Raw genomic sequence first — 18,240 nt, forward strand, 5'->3', positions numbered from 1 at the left:
AGAAAAGGCCTTTGACAAAATCCAGCACCCTTTCTTAATAAAAACCCTTGAGAAAGTCGGGATAGAAGGAACATACTTAAAGATCATAAAAGCCATTTATGAAAAGCCCACAGCTAACATCATCCTCAACGGGGAAAAACTGAGAGCTTTTTCCCTGAGATCAGGAACACGACAGGGATGCCCACTCTCACCGCTCTTGTTTAACATAGTGCTGGAAGTTCTAGCATCAGCAATCAGACAACAAAAGGAAATCAAAGGCATCAAAATCGGCAAAGATGAAATCAAGCTTTCGCTTTTTGCAGATGACATGATATTATACATGGAAAATCCAATAGACTCCACCAAAAGTCTGCTAGAATTGATACATGAATTCAGCAAAGTTGCAGGATACAAAATCAATATACAGAAATCAGTTGCATTCTTATACACTAACAATGAAGCAACAGAAAGACAAATAAAGAAACTGATCCCATTCACAATTGCACCAAGAAGCATAAAATACCTAGGAATAAATCTAACCAAAGATGTAAGGATCTGTATGCTGAAAACTATAGAAAGCTTATGAAGGAAATTGAAGAAGATATAAAGAAATGGAAAGACATTCCCTGCTCATGGATTGGAAAAATAAATATTGTCAAAATGTCAATACTACCCAAAGCTATCTACACATTCAATGCAATCCCAATCAAAATTGCACCAGCATTCTTCTCGAAACTAGAACAAGCAATCCTAAAATTCATATGGAACCACAAAAGGCCCCGAATAGCCAAAGGAATTTTGAAGAAGAAGACCAAAGCAGGAGGCATCACAATCCCAGACTTTAGCCTCTACTACAAAGCTGTCATCATCAAGACAGCATGGTATTGGCACAAAAACAGACACATAGACCAATGGAATAGAATAGAAACCCCAGAACTAGACCCACAAACGTATGGCCAACTCATCTTTGACAAAGCAGGAAAGAACATCCAATGGAAAAAAGACAGCCTCTTTAACAAATGTGCTGGGAGAACTGGACAGCAACATGCAGAAGGTTGAAACTAGACCACTTTCTCACACCATTCACAAAAATAAACTCAAAATGGATAAAGGACCTGAATGTGAGACAGGAAACCATCAAAACCTTAGAGGAGAAAGCAGGAAAAGACCTCTCTGACCTCAGCCGTAGCAATCTCTTACTCGACACATCCCCAAAGGCAAGGGAATTAAAAGCAAAAGTGAATTACTGGGACCTTATGAAGATCAAAAGCTTCTGCACAGCAAAGGAAACAACCAACAAAACTAAAAGGCAACCAACGGAATGGGAAAAGATATTTGCAAATGACATATCGGACAAAGGGCTAGTATCCAAAATCTATAAAGAGCTCACCAAACCCCACACCCGAAAAAACAAATAACCCAGTGAAGAAATGGGCAGAAAACATGAATAGACACTTCTCTAAAGAAGACATCCGGATGGCCAACAGGCACATGAAAAGATGTTCAGCGTCGCTCCTAATCAGGGAAATACAAATCAAAACCACACTCAGATATCACCTCACGCCAGTCAGAGTGGCCAAAATGAACAAATCAGGAGACTATAGATGCTGGAGAGGATGTGGAGAAACGGGAACCCTCTTGCACTGTTGGTGGGAATGCAAATTGGTGCAGCCACTCTGGAAAGCAGTGTGGAGGTTCCTCAGAAAATTAAAAATAGACCTACCCTATGACCCAGCAATAGCACTGGTAGGAATTTATCCAAGGGATACAGGAGTACTGATGCATAGGGGCACTTGTACCCCAATGTTCATAGCAGCACTCTCAACAATAGCCAAATTATGGAAACAGCCTAAATGTCCATCAACTGATGAATGTTCATAGCAGCACTCTCAACAATAGCCAAATTATGGAAACAGCCTAAATGTCCATCAACTGATGAATGGATAAAGAAATTGTGGTTTATATACACAATGGAATACTACGTGGCAATGAGAAAAAATGAAATATGGCCTTTTGTAGCAACGTGGATGGAACTGGAGAGTGTGATGCTAAGTGAAATAAGCCATACAGAGAAAGACAGATACCATATGGTTTCACTCTTATGTGGATCCTGAGAAACTTAACAGGAACCCATGGGGGAGGGGGAGGAAAAAAGAAAAAAAAAAAAAAAGAGGTTAGAGTGGGAGAGAGCCAAAGCATAAGAGACTGTTAAAAACTGAGAACAAACTGAGGGTTGATGGGGGGTGGGAGGGAGGAGAGGGTGGGTGATGGGTATTGAGGAGGGCACCTTTTGGGATGAGCACTGGGTGTTGTATGGAAACCAATTTGACAATAAATTTCATATAATAAAAAAAAAAAAAAAAAGATGCCAAATTCTGCTCAAAAATATTTTGACCCTGGGGCAAAGGGTGTATCAGTCGGTTGTGTCTGACTCTTGAATTCGGCTCAGGTAATAATCTCACGGTTTCTTGAGTTCAAGCCCCACATTGGGCTCTGTGCTGCCCGCACGGAGCCTGCTTGGGATTTTCTCTCTCTCTCCCTCTCTCTCTGCCCCTCCCCCACTTGCACTATCTCTGTCTCTCTCAAAATAAATAAATAAACTTAAAAAAAAATATTTTGACCCTGTCAAATAGACATAGCCACTGTACAACAGATTAATATTCTCTGTTAATCTTTTCATACTTTTTTGATATCACTACATCTAATTATTTCTGAATTAGTTTTTACTCAAAGCAAATGAGAGGGATACATGAAATTATCCACAGAATTGATGGTTACCATAACTAGCAAGTAATTAGGCAATTCTAGTTATTTCTCTGCTATTGACTTTTTAAGGTTTTTGGCATTGTTCCTATTGATTATTAAATTAAAAAATACATAATATATTGTAAGTTTAAAAGTAACAGTAAAATGAATGTTAATGTACCTACCCAGATCTTTAAGGTACCCATGGCACTGTACAATTACTCTTCCATGGACAGATACATAGCACTCACTCCAGAGATAACCACTACACTGAAGTTTGTTCCTATTATTCCCTTGGTTTTCATTTTACAGATTAATCAAAAATACATGCATCCCTTTAAAAACCCAATTTTCGTTTTGCATATTTAGTTTGCACTTGATAGAAATGAAGTGATTCTTATGAATTCCATAACTTGTTTTTTAGTTGTTGTTCATTGTGTTTATGAGATTTAATGACTATAGTTCATTCATTTTACTGCTGTATAAGATTTCATTATATTTATATACCACAAAGGGGATTTTCTTAGTCTGTGGGCAATTGAGATTTTTGTTTCTAGGTTTGTTTTGTTTTTTATCTGTTTGTTTGCTATATACAAACTTGGCTACTATGACTATCTTGTACATCCAGAACTTCTCCAAGAATTAAAATTAGTATATGCACAACATTATATTAATAATGCCACACTGTTTTCTAAACTGGCTATAACAATAGCCAAGGCATAAGTTTCAGTTGCTCTATATTCTTACTGCTACCATATTATTAAATTTTTGACTTTGTGAAATTAATTGAAAAATATTGATCACTTTTCATGTATTTATGGAGTTATATTGACTATAGGAAATCACTAAGTTATTTAATTCCTCAGCAAACTACAAAGAGAAAAAAAATTAAAAAATCACAATACCATTAAGATATTATTTGCCTCTTTCTTGCTGTGTTGAAATCTAATCATGAAAATAATGATGGGTAAAACTACTTGCAACCAAGAATGATTCAAAATAATGGGACGAAACTATACCAGCAGTCACTGAATTCTTCACTGCCACATACTTATAATTTTTAAAAAGCCAAAAAAAAATTAATTTTATTCTCAACCCTCTGACCCTGAGTACACTGCTTTGTGATATTCTGTGTGACAAAAGGAAAAGTATAGATAAAGCATTTTTGTAGCATCTCAAAGAGATTTTTATCTCAAGTAAAAGTGAATTATTATCTGAGTTGTAAGCACAACTATTCACTTATTTCACTGTACTCCATATTAACTTGAAAGAATAGCCAAAAGACAAACTATAATAAATGACTTGGATATTTGGATATAACTTGGATGTTTGGAATCTATTTTCTCAAAAATCAGTGAAGTGCAGTTGTCACTTCAAATAAACAGTGTCTTGGGGCGCCTGGGTGGCGCAGTCGGTTAAGCGTCCGACTTCAGCCAGGTCACGATCTCGCGGTCCGGGAGTTCGAGCCCCGCGTCAGGCTCTGGGCTGATGGCTCAGAGCCTGGAGCCTGTTTCTGATTCTGTGTCTCCCTCTCTCTCTGCCCCTCCCCCGTTCATGCTCTGTCTCTCTCTGTCCCAAAAAAAATAAATAAACGTTGAAAAAAAATTTTTTTAAACAAATAAACAGTGTCTGCCGCTTATAATAAAAGTTAAGCTTTCAAGTAAAAATTTGATTTTTGTAAAATCTGTATCCACTTCTGTAAACTTGAGAGCTTCCTAACATGTAAGGCTTTTCTGATGATCAGTGATGATATAAAACTTGTGATCTTGGGGCACTTGGGTGGCTAAGTCAGTTGAGCATCTTATTGATTTCGGCTCAGGTCATGATTCTAGGGTCACAGGACTGAGCCCTGTGCCGGGCTCCACACTGAGTATAGAGCCTACTTGGGATACTCTCTCTCTCTCTCTGTCTCTCTCCATCTCTCTCTCTCTCCCTCTGCCCCTCTCCCCCAGCTTGTGCTTTCTCTCTCTCTCTCTCTAAGTTAAAAAAAAATTATAAATTTAAAAAACTGTGATCTTTATACATTACATAAGAAAACATGTTAACATTTGCAAGATCTATATAACCTAGTGAACCATTTTCCAAAGGACCAATGTATATTACACAATCATGCATTAGTAAAAGAATTATTCATAGTGTAAAATAATAGTTTTTATTGATGTCATTGTTTTTAAATTGGCCATATTAAAGATTTTTTTAAAAAGCCCCAGTAAATTCAGGTGATAGGGATTAGCACCACTAACAAGCAAAATAAAATAAAATTTAGTGCACAGTATCTCATTCAATCCTCCAACATGACTATAGAGTATGTATCACTGTCTCAATTATAGATAAAGAGACTAAGATTCAAAATTTCAGATAATCTTAAAGTAATACAATTACCAAATTGCAGAACTGAAATTCAAACCCAGATCTGACTAGTCCAGAGGCCATCACAACACATTGCCATCTATGTATTCTTGTATTCTAGCTCTCACAAACTTTTTAAAATTAGTCCCCCAAATCTTTCTGTATCCTCCTCCCCCACTTTTTTGTAAATCCATATAAATTTTACTAGGTAGTGGTTAGAGTCAGAGTAATATATATATAATATATGTATCCTATATATATATATATATAATATACATATATTATATATATGTATATATATACACATATATATATAATATATATTATATATATATATAATATATATATTATATATATTATATATAATATATATGTATATATATATAATATATATATTATATATATTACATATATATAATATATATAAAATATATACAGGAACTTTCTTAAGATGTTTGCTATAGGACTCTTCAATCCTTTTTTTTAGACTCTGAAGTCAGCCTGACTCATAAAAATACAAATAAATACAACCACTTTAAGTTTATTTACTGCATTAACTCCATTTGTTAAGCTTAGCTTACTTATCACTGGTGCCAAACCAGGAAAAACCAGGAAATAATTATGGGTGAATTCCAGCCCCAGGATGTACATTTGTAAGTTGCAAGCTTTGTTTTATATTGAGCAAGAGTGCTGACTTTGTCCCATACATTGCCAACATATCCAAAGTTAAAACTGAGGATTCAAAGGCAAATTATTTTATATACTCTTGACAGCAAATATTGGAATCCTGTCATCTCTTATTATATAAGAAGAATATTTTAAGGTTAGAGAGGTAAGCAATATTTCCCTGGTTTCTATTAGATAAATGTCTATGCCAAACACAGAGTCTCCTCTTTTCATTCCCAAAAAGCAATAGAAAATCCACAGTTAAACGTGAACAGTTGATTGGACTTAACCTGTATCCTATGCTATAAAGCAGCAATACATTTTCCATTAATATATGACAAGCTATATGAAAATGCAAGAAAGTCAAATTATTTCAAAAGGATTATTTACCTACTGAATATTAACTGATATTAAAGATGCCCAAATTTAAAAAGTTGGGATATCCAAAGACAACCTTGACTATAACAATATATTAACATATATTTATAAAATATATGCTATCAAATAACATATATTTACTGATCCTTAATTTTCCTCAGCATTCTTTTCTTTTTAAAAAATTTTTTCAATGTTTACTTATTTTTGAGAGACAGAGCATGAGCAGGGGAAGGGGCAGAAAGAGTGGGAGACCCAGAATCCGAAGCAGTCTCCAGGCTCTGAGCAGTCAGCACAGAGCCCAACGTGGGGCTCAAACCCACGAACTGTGAGATCATGACCTGAGCTAAAGTCGGATGCTTAACCGACTGAGCCATCCAGGTGTCCCCTCAGCATTCTTAAATTAGCTTTGTTTAGCTCTTACACACTCATCTTAATGGTTTTTATCTAGTTTCTTTGCCATCCCCATTTCCATATTCTATAGACAACCTTGCTTTAGTACCAAAGCTCTCTACCTGACCTTTGTATTGGAATTGATGATTACTGACTATTGAGAAACAATAATAAAACATCATTTAGCTATATTGTCACTCAAGCTGGACTTAATTTATTAAAGAAAATAATTAAATTCAGAGAAAACATAGCTTGTAAATTTTAGACTTTCTCTTCCTGATTTCATAGTTATGTCCTTGAAGAGATCTTAGCCTCATTGGGTAATTTAAGTAATGAATGAAGCATCTCATTTTGGAGAATGGAAGGGCCAATTTGGAGACAGGGAAGCAAATTTCTTGCCACCAATAGTACACAATATGGAAGAAGCTCCAAACTTTCAACTATAGGCTTTTAAACCTAGAACTGATTCCCTTTCAAAGACGACTTTTTCCCCTTACAGAAATGGAATCTATAAGAAAATGCAGCAGCATTTATAATACTCCTCCAGCTGAACTCATAATTGCACCATGTTCACTACCTATCTCTTAACTGATGGTATCACATTTTTCCATTATCAGGGTAGGGTGTTGGTCAGGAATTCCATGCAATTAAAATTATGCCCACTGGGATCTACTGGCCTCTTAAAATCTAGATAAGGTTCCACGCAAATCCATGGAAGTACAAACCTCTCCTTAAGATTTCAACATTTACCCAGATGACATTCTGATGTTACCTCTGCCACTGTGTTTCTTCCTTAAATACTCTACTCCATGTCTTGTTTATCCAGAAATAAAACCAACTTTTCCTATATTTCCTCAACCAAACTAAACTAAACTAAACCAAATATTTAGAGCATTTGTAAGTGCAATAGAGTTCATCAGATACTGGGGTTATCCTAAAGAGATGCTGTATCACATATAGCCCAACATACTTGAAATACATTAATAAGAGTTTTCTTTTCTTAAATGTCCTCAACCCCATGCCTAGGATAAATGGTTTCTCCTCACTCAGTGCACATTTCTCCAATTATTTCCTGGCTCCTCCTGCTTCTTGTCTGCCTCTTGTTTTCTCTGCCTTTCCTCACCCCTGGATAGCTCCACAACTCCAAGTTAGATAGTTCTACTCAAGTCAGAACAGTTCAACACCTATTCCTGGACAATTCCAACCAAAACCATAGGAAGAAAGTGTGACAAAAGGGCCTTCCTTTTAGAATAATCTACCATTCCTCAGTGGTAGTTGTAAACATGGAATGGCATTTTTTTTCCAACTCAAGACTTGAAACTTTCTTATAACAGTTCACTCTAACACAGGGAAATCCTATACACTTAGGCAATTTCTACAAATTGCCACCATTTTGCTACAGTAATGCCCCAGGCCATCCAGGGTTTCATTTTTATGTCATAGCAAATTATTTAATTTGGGCCACAAAAGACATCAGACCATGGCTGAGGCAACTAGTTAGATTTCTATAAATTTCCCTTCCCTTTCCTTCCAAAAATTCTTTCAAAGGTCCAAATATTGCTTTCATAAACTAGCATGACAGTCCTGCACTTTGTCCTTGCCTTTCTCCCTTGTTCCTTTTTTTCCTTTTCCTTTCTTCCTCTCTTCCTCCCTTCCTTCTTTCCTTTTTCTTTTCTTTCTGTCCTTTTCTTTCTTTTCCTTTTGCCCCTTCCTTCTTTCCTTCCTTCCTTCCTTCCTTCCTTCCTTCCTTCCTTCCTTCCTTCCTTCTGCCTTTCTTTCTTTCTTTCTCTCCTCTTTATTTTCTTTTTTCTTTCTTTTTCTTTCTTTCTCTCCTCTTTATTTTCTTCTTTCTTTCTTTCTTTCTCTCCTCTTTATTTTCTTTCTTTCTTCTTTCTCTTTCTTTCTTTCCTTTCTTTCTTTCTTTCTCTCTTTCTTTCCCTCTTTTCTTTCTTCTTCTCCTGCACTGCAAGCCATCACCACTCCCATGTTGACATATATGGAAGAAATTATCTAAATATTTTGAAAAAAAAATTTTCCCAAAACTTTCTAGTGGCAACTACTAAACTGGGCAATTACTATATCAGCCAAAATAGCCTTACCAGCACTTGGATAATAATGGTGAAGACCATCACATGAATTTGGGGGGTTTTTTGGTTTTCTTTTGTTTTGTTTTGTTTTTGTCTCAAGGATTCTTTTCCTTCTTCTCCTAGCTAACTCTTACTTATCCTTGAACTTCAACATCCCTTCCTCAGGGATTCTTGCCTTGATCTTCTAGTACATCGTCTGCCATTAACACAAGCACTCTCAATGCAAACTGCCCACCCCCGCACTTTGTCACCGCTGACACTTATTACACTTCATTTATTACCTCTTAGTGCCTGTCAGTGCCATACCTTCTGAATATGAGACCCTGCGAGACTTGCACTTAACACGGTCAATACTCAGTACATATTATTTAAATGAATAAACAAATGATAAAGCATTATTATAAGGTTTCTTCCTAGATGATGTAAATTTTTGCATTTATTTTTAGGGAAAAATAGTAAAACAGAATTATTACGGTTCTGACTTAAAAAAAACACACAAGGAGCATCTCATTCAATAGACCTCAGAACTTCAGACAAAATAAGGGTTTTATAATCACGAAAAGGATAGTTTCCTTTGTTCTAACGTTAAATACATAGTTTTCAAATACCCTGTGGTTAATTACCCTGAGGCCAGATTCAAGCTAGCATGAAATAAGCACTACTTAGCTGTAGCTATAGCACATGGGTAATTTTCACAATGCTAGAGAATGAAATTGAGTCCAAATCTCGAAAGAACACAAGCTAAGAAAGTAATTTTGCAGAGATTTTTTTAAAGTCAGTCTATCAGAATCCATTTGCTCTAGGTTTTTAGTTGCTTCATCTCCAAATATTCATCTTTATTTTCCAGCATTTTCTGCACTTACACTTTTAGAGAGAATTTGTAATCCATCAAGGTACAATGTGTACTATACCAAATAATTATTTTAAAATGTGTTTCGGAAAAAAATATATATATTACAGAGAAGTTCCACATCATTTTAACCCAGATCAAAGGTACATGTTACTGCTGCTTTTAGATGTGGAAGTAAAATTTTGAGCTTCAATCCAAGCAGCTGAAATGTCCTAGTCTCTTTAGAATCTGAAGTCCAAACTGAAGCATCAAATCTTTGCACAAAACATGCTTTGACAGCTTTTGGAGAAATAGGTAATTTGGCCAACTGAGCATACTGACTTCTGGAGCCATGAGAATATCCCAGAAGACCCTTCCAGTCAGGACACCTTTAGCACATTGAAGGATACTCTTAGTGAGACCCCAGGGCTGGTAGACAGGAAGCACAGTATAGCACATTGCCAACATCCTTTTACTCTTACCAGGTTTATTCAGTTTTAAGTTATGTAACACAAGCTAAGTTAAGATGGTTTTGCTAAACATTACCATTACCTGGTCATAAGCCTGTTATAATCTGTTATAAGTTTTAAACCTAGAAACTCCTTCTAAACAGAGCAAGTTACTCCCTTCTCTTCGTCCTTTTTTGACCCTATGCCTAATTAGAATTAAATCTTTTAGTATAATAGATACTTATTGGACTTCATTAAAATGTCCTGAGTAAAAATATATCAAGAGAGTCTAAAACGCCACACCCTGCATATTAAGTGCAACATGTGATTGATTGCTGCTAAATTTAATGAGACAAGTATATTATAGCCAAAGCCCATACACAACTTTGCAGTTTAACAATAAGCTCACAGACAAATGAATAAATGGTTAAAAATGCGGAGTAAAATGTCCCAATAGAAAAGCTGCAGTTTAGTCATTTTTATTCATTCTCTAAAAGAAAAAAAAAATCAAATTGTCTCTAGGCTTACTATCCAAAAAAGTAAGTCAAATGATTTATAAAAGTCAAATAAGAATTCACGCTTCCTTATAATACTTGAGTTCCGGGGTGCCTGGGTGGCGCAGTCGGTTAAGCGTCGGACTTCAGCCAGGTCACGATCTCGCGGTCCGTGAGTTCGAGCCCCGCGTCGGGCTCTGGGCTGATGGCTCAGAGCCTGGAGCCTGTTTCCGATTGTGTGTCTCCCTCTCTCTCTGCCCCTCCCCCGTTCATGCTCTGTCTCTCTCTGTCCCAAAAATAAATAAACGTTGAAAAAAAAATTAAAAAAAAAATACTTGAGTTCCTACTCTCCCCCCAAAAAGTTGCTTATTTAATAAATATATCTTCAACATAGATTTCCACAATTCTGTGGAATAGTTTTCTCAATTACTATCATTTCCTTAAACCTTCTTTTCCTCCAGAAATGAACTGATATAAAGGCATACTGATTAAAAGTCTGTCTTCTCCAAGAAATAACTGTTAAGGAGGATGTAGAGAAAAAAGAACCTTCATGCACTGTTTATGGGGACATAAATTGGTACAGCTGCTGTGAAAAACAGTATGGAGTTTCCTTGAAAAACTGAAAATAGAAATACCATACAATTCAGTAATTCCACTACTGGGTATTTACCCAAAGAAACAAAAACATTAATTCAAAAGATATATGCACCCCTAAGTTTATTGCAGCATTATTTATAACAACCAAGATACAGAAGCAACCCAAAGTGTCCATCTATCGAATGCATAAAGAAGATGTGGTATATATACAATGGAATGAATATTAGCCATAAAAAAGAATGAGATCTTGCCATTTTCAACAACATGAACCACCCCAGAAGGTATTTTGTCAAGTGAAATAAATCAGACATAGAAAGACAAATATCATATGATATCATTAATATATGGAATGTAAACAACAAAACAAATGAATAAACAAGCAAAAGAGACCCATAAACACAGAGAGCAAACTGGTGATTTCCAGAGGGGATGTGGGTGGGAGGTGGGTAAAATGGGTGAAGGAGAATGGGACATACAGGCTTCCAGTTATGGAATGAATAAGGGATGGGGATGAAAGGTATAGCATAGGGTATGTGGTCAATGGTACTGTAATAGCATTGTATGATGACAGATGGTAGCTACACTTGTGGTGAGCACAGTAAAATGTACAGTTACTGAATCTCTATGTTGTACATCTAAAACTATTGTAACAATGTGCATTAACTATACTTCAATTAAAAAATAATTTAAGTCTGTCATTTCTTGTTTAAAAGGGTGAATATTAAATTTGTTTAAGCGAAGATGCAGCAATTTGTTACTGTTACTATTATATGTATTAATTTGTTATTGTTGCTGTTGTTGGTTAACCTATTTGAAAAGCGGCAGAATTTCTTGACAGATGTTATACATCCATACAAAACATCCTCACTGCCTATATCTATAGTCTATGATAATAATAAAAGCTAGTACAATTTAAAAGTTCTTTCCATGCATAACTCTGAAATGAGCTATTAATGTGGGATATTAATATTATCTTCTTTACCGAGGTAAAAACAGAGCAATGTTCAGAGGCTATTCCCAAGTCATGCTGTTACACTTGGACAAAACAGAAACTCAGATCCAAGTTGTGTGAGTCAAAATTCAGTGCTTTTTTAAAAGAAATATTGCAGATTTGATATCTAATACCTGTCAATATGTCAAAAAATTACCTTCTCTCTAGTTGATTCATAAATAAAATAAATTTAGAGAACTGTCATAGTTCTGAGTCATCTTTGATCTATGTTCCAGCCAGGTCTTCCATTTATTTTCATTTATGGGGCACTGCTCCAAGTGGAGTTAATGGTTATATGAAGCATTTCTTCTACTCTCCTTGCACTTCGATATTTAGCAAATGCCCTGACATAAGGAATTCTCACCAGATGTCCCAAACAAGGCTCATGTCATTCTTCAAAGCCTTGCTGTTGTATCTGTCACATGACATTTACATTAAGTGAATGACAGAGTGTTGAATATGGCAATGATAATGGGTAAATGTTATTCATGAATAATTTTAATAGTGTTGGTATTTAGTGTTTGCTAAGATTCATGTTTTCTCATCAATTATTTTCTGCCAAAAGCTTCTCTGAATTACCTGAGCTCTAGTCCCACCATCCAAGCCTATGTGGATTCATCACATTACCAAGGGCCAGTGTAAGCTAAGCTTAGAGATTCATAATTTAATATATTTCATGAATGTAATTTTAATTCCATTTAAGGTATTTTTATTGCTACTTTAGAGGAGTTTCTTTCTGGCTTAAACTATAAATGTTTTGTAGTTTTTAATAGTCACATACTGCACAAATTACAAGTAAAAGCATGATTTTAATTTTACTATGAGACATATTGAATTACATCAAATACCTTTTCAACATTTCTTCTTGAACTACTAGTAGTATAAAATTGTAATAATAGATTTTCTTTTTTTTTTTTTTAATTTTTTTTTTCAACGTTTATTTATTTTTGGGACAGAGAGAGACAGAGCATGAACGGGGGAGGGGCAGAGAGAGAGGGAGACACAGAATCGGAAACAGGCTCCAGGTTCTGAGCCATCAGCCCAGAGCCCGACGCGGGGCTCGAACTCACGGACCGCGAGATCGTGACCTGGCTGAAGTCGGATGCTTAACTGACTGCGCCACCCAGGCGCCCCAAAATTGTAATAATAGATTTTCTAATGATGAACTTTCTTTAAGTTCATGAGATGAAACCAATATAACCATGATGTACACATCTAATACACTATTGCATTATTTCACTTGCTAATATTTTATTATGTATATTTCCCTACATGATAATAATTAAAATTAGTATTTCTTATTTATGTTACTTTTGTTAAAATTTTGTAGATGTTTATTTTTTTTGAGAGAGAGAGAAAGTGCATGCATGTGAGCTGGGGAGGGGCAGAGACAGAGAGGGAGAGAGAGAATTCCAAGCAGGCACTGTCTGCATTGTCAGGGGAGAGAACTTCTGCACTGTCAGCACAGAGCCCCATGTGGGGCTCTATTCCATGAGCTGCGAGATCATGACCTGAGCCTAAGACAAGTTTGGCATGCTCAACCAACCAAACCACACAGGGGCTTTTATTCTTGCTAAATTTTGATATCAGAGTTATGGATACAAGGCAAAATTACAAACTACTTTTTATTTTTTACACTATGGAAAAACTAAATTGCACAGAAATTTTAGCTTTTCTTGGACATTTGAAAGGAACTTCTAGTGATATCACTTGGGCTATGGGTTTTTAATTTTTGCTTTTGTTCTTTTTTGCTCCAAATTATACTTTTGAAGAGTACTTTTTACAATTTCTATTTATACCATATTATATTTTTAATTTCTATCTCCTTGAATAAATTTAGTAGTGCTTTTTTTTAGAAATTAATCAATAACATCTAGATTATCAAATTAGCCTCAAGTTATATAACTCTATCATAATTTATAATTTTTCTGGTTTTCTTTGTATCATTTATTGTATTATCTTTCACATTCCTAATAGCATTTTCTTTTATTATGTTTATTATATAAGGCTAGTTGCTTATTCTTTTTAATGATAAAACTAAAGGAGGAACACACACTTATTAGTCCCAATCATCATACCATATAATTAAAATTCCTCCAAAATCATTGTGTAAATTTACTCTTCCCTACCAAACTTCATTTTCTTGGCTGCTCCCTAGCATGGAGTGCTGGAAACAGATTAAATACTTTCATTATTTGAGCTCCATTTGTTTTTTAATGCATATGCACATCAACCTTGTTTCCAAAAGAAGACATCATTACCTTTTTTCCTCTTGTTTGAAGAGTTTAGGCAGTCTGGTTTTTTTCTTCAGGAATATTTTAGGATATTGCTTTATAAACATATTGTGAGCTGACAGGATACTGTAAGAACTCTGGCTTTAAAAATAAGAGAGACAAATTAAATTTTAAGTGTCATAAGATAATAGTTTCCAAGGAAAGATTTTTGACTCAATACATACAACTTAAGTCTATACTATTTAGCCTAAAAAAACAAATGACAAAAATATGAAACATAAACATTCTGTGCTTTAAAAAGATCCACTATAAAAATTGTTCATAGTGTGCCTCAGTAAGAAATATTTTATGAATATTAGATTTATGGGAATGTCAATGTCAAAAATTTAATTTTTAAGTTCGGCCTTCTTAAAAGTTTTATTTCTGTAATTGATTAAAGCCCTTACATAAAATATGCCACATAATTAAAATTCCTCCAAATAATTCACATAGAGGTCACATATACATCACCAAAAAGTATATTTATCTGAATCTTTGCAATGATTTATGAAAATCTCATGTACTGTTTTTAGAACTGGAATAAAGATATGTTACAGCAAAAGGTCAGCATTTCCCAATCCACAAGATCAGTAGAATCATCTGGGATGCTTTTTAGAAGTACGGTTTTCTATCCTTTCTTTCTGAAGAAAGATCCCCAAGTCTAGAGGTCTACATGGGCCTATTTTAAATATCCTTCTCCAGGGGATTCCTATTTGTAGCCAGATTTCAACCCACTGCAAATAAAAAAAATGCCAATAATCCACAGGATATAGTAAATTATCATTCAGTGTCAGGTAATGACATTTGTTTCTGGAAAATCTGCTTCATTCAATTTTCAATTGACAACCACCATGAAAAATTGATCAGTTTTTTTAAATGCTAAGCATTCATCTTGACAGCTTATTTCAATAATTATCAAAAATGATCATACTAAAAACGAACACTGAGAAACATCTTTATCAATATCTGCCTCATGGCAATGAATATAAAAATACTTGAGAAATCTTTTATTTCATTGTCAGTGTAAATAATAGCAACACATTATAAAATATTTATAACAACTTTTTTTCTCCTGGCCAAAGTTTCCTAAAATGCCATATTAATTCTTTACACAAAACAAATACTACATACTTTAAGAATGTTATGTAAGTTAATTTAACTTAATTAACTCAAATAGTGCAAAGTGAATTTGATTTAATATGACATTAAGCATTTTCATGCCTAATCTTACACTATAGAGATACATGAAGCAAGAATCTAATATGTTTTAAATCCAGTCACATATCATTAGAAGCTTCTCCAAGACCTTTTTTTCCCCCAATTTAGAATTCACATTCTACATTCATCTATTTTACACATCTACTTGTAAAACATCAGGTGCTTGTTATAGGCCAAACATTGGGCTAAAATCTTCACACTATTTTTGTCTCATTACATATTTACACAACCTGATAAAGTTGCTATTCTTTATTGCCCATTCTACACATAAAGAAACTGCAAACTTAATTCATATAACTAGTAAGTGGAGGACACAGGGTACAAATGAAAACTATATTGACTTTAAAACCCATTGTCTTAACTTTTTGGATACACTGCTCCCTAAACAATAAAATGTGTTAGTTAATACTAAGTGCCAGTCACTATTCTAGGCAGTTTACATGTAACGTATAATTTATCCTTACACAACTATATCAGCTGATATTCCTATCATCCTCATTTGGTAGATAACGAAATTGAGGTCCATGAAGTACAAAATTATGGCCTCTTTCCTTTGTCTACACGGAGCCCATGCTATAAGACTTGGAACCTTACTCCAATCTGTGATCTGGATAGACCATCTTTGGAGTGGCTAAGAAGCTTACATCAAAATGCTAAGACCTTCACTCTTGTCATTTTCCATGTCTATGACTGAACTGCCTGCTTCATCTAATCCTTGAGAATTTTCATCTACCTTGTGGTAGCTGATGTACATGGACCAATGTTTATGATCTGTCTCCAAGTTAGTATCTTCAAGAAGTGAGAAATGTGGAAGGTTGAAATGGAAAAGACAAATGCTAGAACTAGGCATGATATAATTTTCAAAATGAGGACCTAAGTGCTCTATGCTGCTATGATGTATACTGTACATCACAAAATGTAATCTGGCAGTATATGCCTATTCCGAGTCTCTTTTGAAATAAAAACATATAGCTCTGTGTGTTCAGTAGGTTGCATTATTGTCTAAAACTATGTGAAGTATACAAATAAATGCCTCTAAATATGCATAAGAGAAGTAGATTGGGAGAAATGGTATAAATATAATTAGAAATCCAGGGATACAGAAAGATTAAGAATTATGGCAGAGTCAGAATGTAGACCATGGATCCAAATAACTATTTGACACTTGAAAACTGTCCACATAATTTCCTAAGCTATGAGTAAGCCCTCTATGGACAAAATTCTCTACTTTATTGAAGCTCACCTGCAAGGAAACTCACCTGCAGAGAAACCCCAGTTTCCTCAGATGAAGGGGAAAATACATACAAAACCTATAGATTTACACACCAGAACTCTAGAGCACTTTCAGGATGCTTACAATAGCCAAGTAGGTATTAAAAGGTGGGGTGTGTGCCAAACTGGAAATAATGCCCACAAAGAGAAAGCCACAACCTCTCTCTCTCTCTCTCTTTCTCTCTCTCTCTCTCTCTCTCATCTGTCATGTCTTAAGAGAAGTCTAAAATGGCCAGATCCTACAGGTTTTCATTTTTAAAAATTTTTACATAAACCAGAAATTTGAACTCTCATGTGAAATTTTTATTTTTAAATATTAGCAACTGCTGTAGATTATTGTGTTCCTCTCCCTCCCCCATATTCATATGTTGAAGTCCTATCCACCAATGTGACTGTAACTGGAGATAAAGCTGGAGATAATTAAAGTTATATGAGATCTTGAGGGCAGGGACCTAATCTGTTAGGACTGGTGGTCTTGTAAGAAGGGGAAGAGAGAAAGATCTCTCTCTCCACATGCACACACCAAGTAAAGGCCATAAGAGGACATGACAAAAAGGCAGCTATCTGCACGCTAGGAAGACAGCTCTAGTCAGAAATGAAACAACTGGAACCTTGATCTTGGACTTCCCATCTTCTAGATCTGTGAGAAATAAATTTCTGTTAAGACAACCTACAGTATTATGTCAGCCTGAGCAGAATAAGACTGTAACACACTTTTTAAAAATTTTTAATTTTTTTTTCAACGTTTATTTATTTTTGGGACAGAGAGAGACAGAGCATGAACGGGGGAGGGGCAGAGAGAGACGGAGACACAGAATCGGAAACGGGCTCCAGGCTCTGAGCCATCAGCCCAGAGCCCGACGCGGGGCTCGAACTCACGGATCGCGAGATCGTGACCTGGCTGAAGTCAGCCGCTTAACCGACTGTGCCACCCAGGCGCCCCAAAAATTTTTAAATTACTGTGTGAATCAATCAAAATAATCTTTTAACTCTACATAAATTACACTATCCCAGGCCAGGGGACAGGGGTACCAGTTAATGGCCTTGGCAGGGTTCCCTAACTGCATGACAAGTAGTTACTTTTTGCCTCCTCTACTAGATTGTGCCTACAATAAGAAATAAAAGAACCCTATGGGGCACCTGGGTGGCTCAGTTTGTTGAGCATCCGACTTCAGCTCAGGTCATGATCTCGCAGTCTGTGAGTTCGAGCCCCACGTCAGGCCCTGCACTGACAGCTCAGAGCCTGGAGCCTGCTTCAGATTCTGTGTTTCCCTCTCTCTCTGCCCCTCCCCTGCTCATGCTCTGTCTCTCTCACTCTCAAAAAATGAATAAATGTTAAAAAAAAGAAAAGAAATAAAAGAACCCTAGTCTTGAGATCAAAATGACCTGAGTTTGTGTACTAATTTTTCTAGTTTATATCAAGTTAAAAGTATTATGGTATTAAAAGTATTAAAGTCATTTAAGCTTTATATGCTTTACTTGCTTATGTACTGAATGATAGATACATGTCTAAATAATAATAA

The 18,240-nt window shown here is 35.4% G+C and overlaps 1 protein-coding gene across 1 annotated transcript in view; it reads right to left on the reverse strand.

The window, feature by feature from the left end:
- The window catches only part of CNBD1 (cyclic nucleotide binding domain containing 1), a 396,262-nt gene that overhangs the window by 341,574 nt on the left and 36,448 nt on the right, over nucleotides 1-18,240 (reverse strand). The window contains exon 3 of the mRNA XM_045454541.1: nucleotides 14,216-14,329. Coding sequence (XP_045310497.1) covers nucleotides 14,216-14,329 — 114 coding nt within the window. The remainder of the gene's footprint in view (nucleotides 1-14,215; nucleotides 14,330-18,240) is intronic.

This window comes from Leopardus geoffroyi, chromosome C3, assembly GCF_018350155.1.
Source record: "Leopardus geoffroyi isolate Oge1 chromosome C3, O.geoffroyi_Oge1_pat1.0, whole genome shotgun sequence".
Taxonomy (NCBI): Eukaryota; Metazoa; Chordata; class Mammalia; order Carnivora; family Felidae; genus Leopardus; species Leopardus geoffroyi.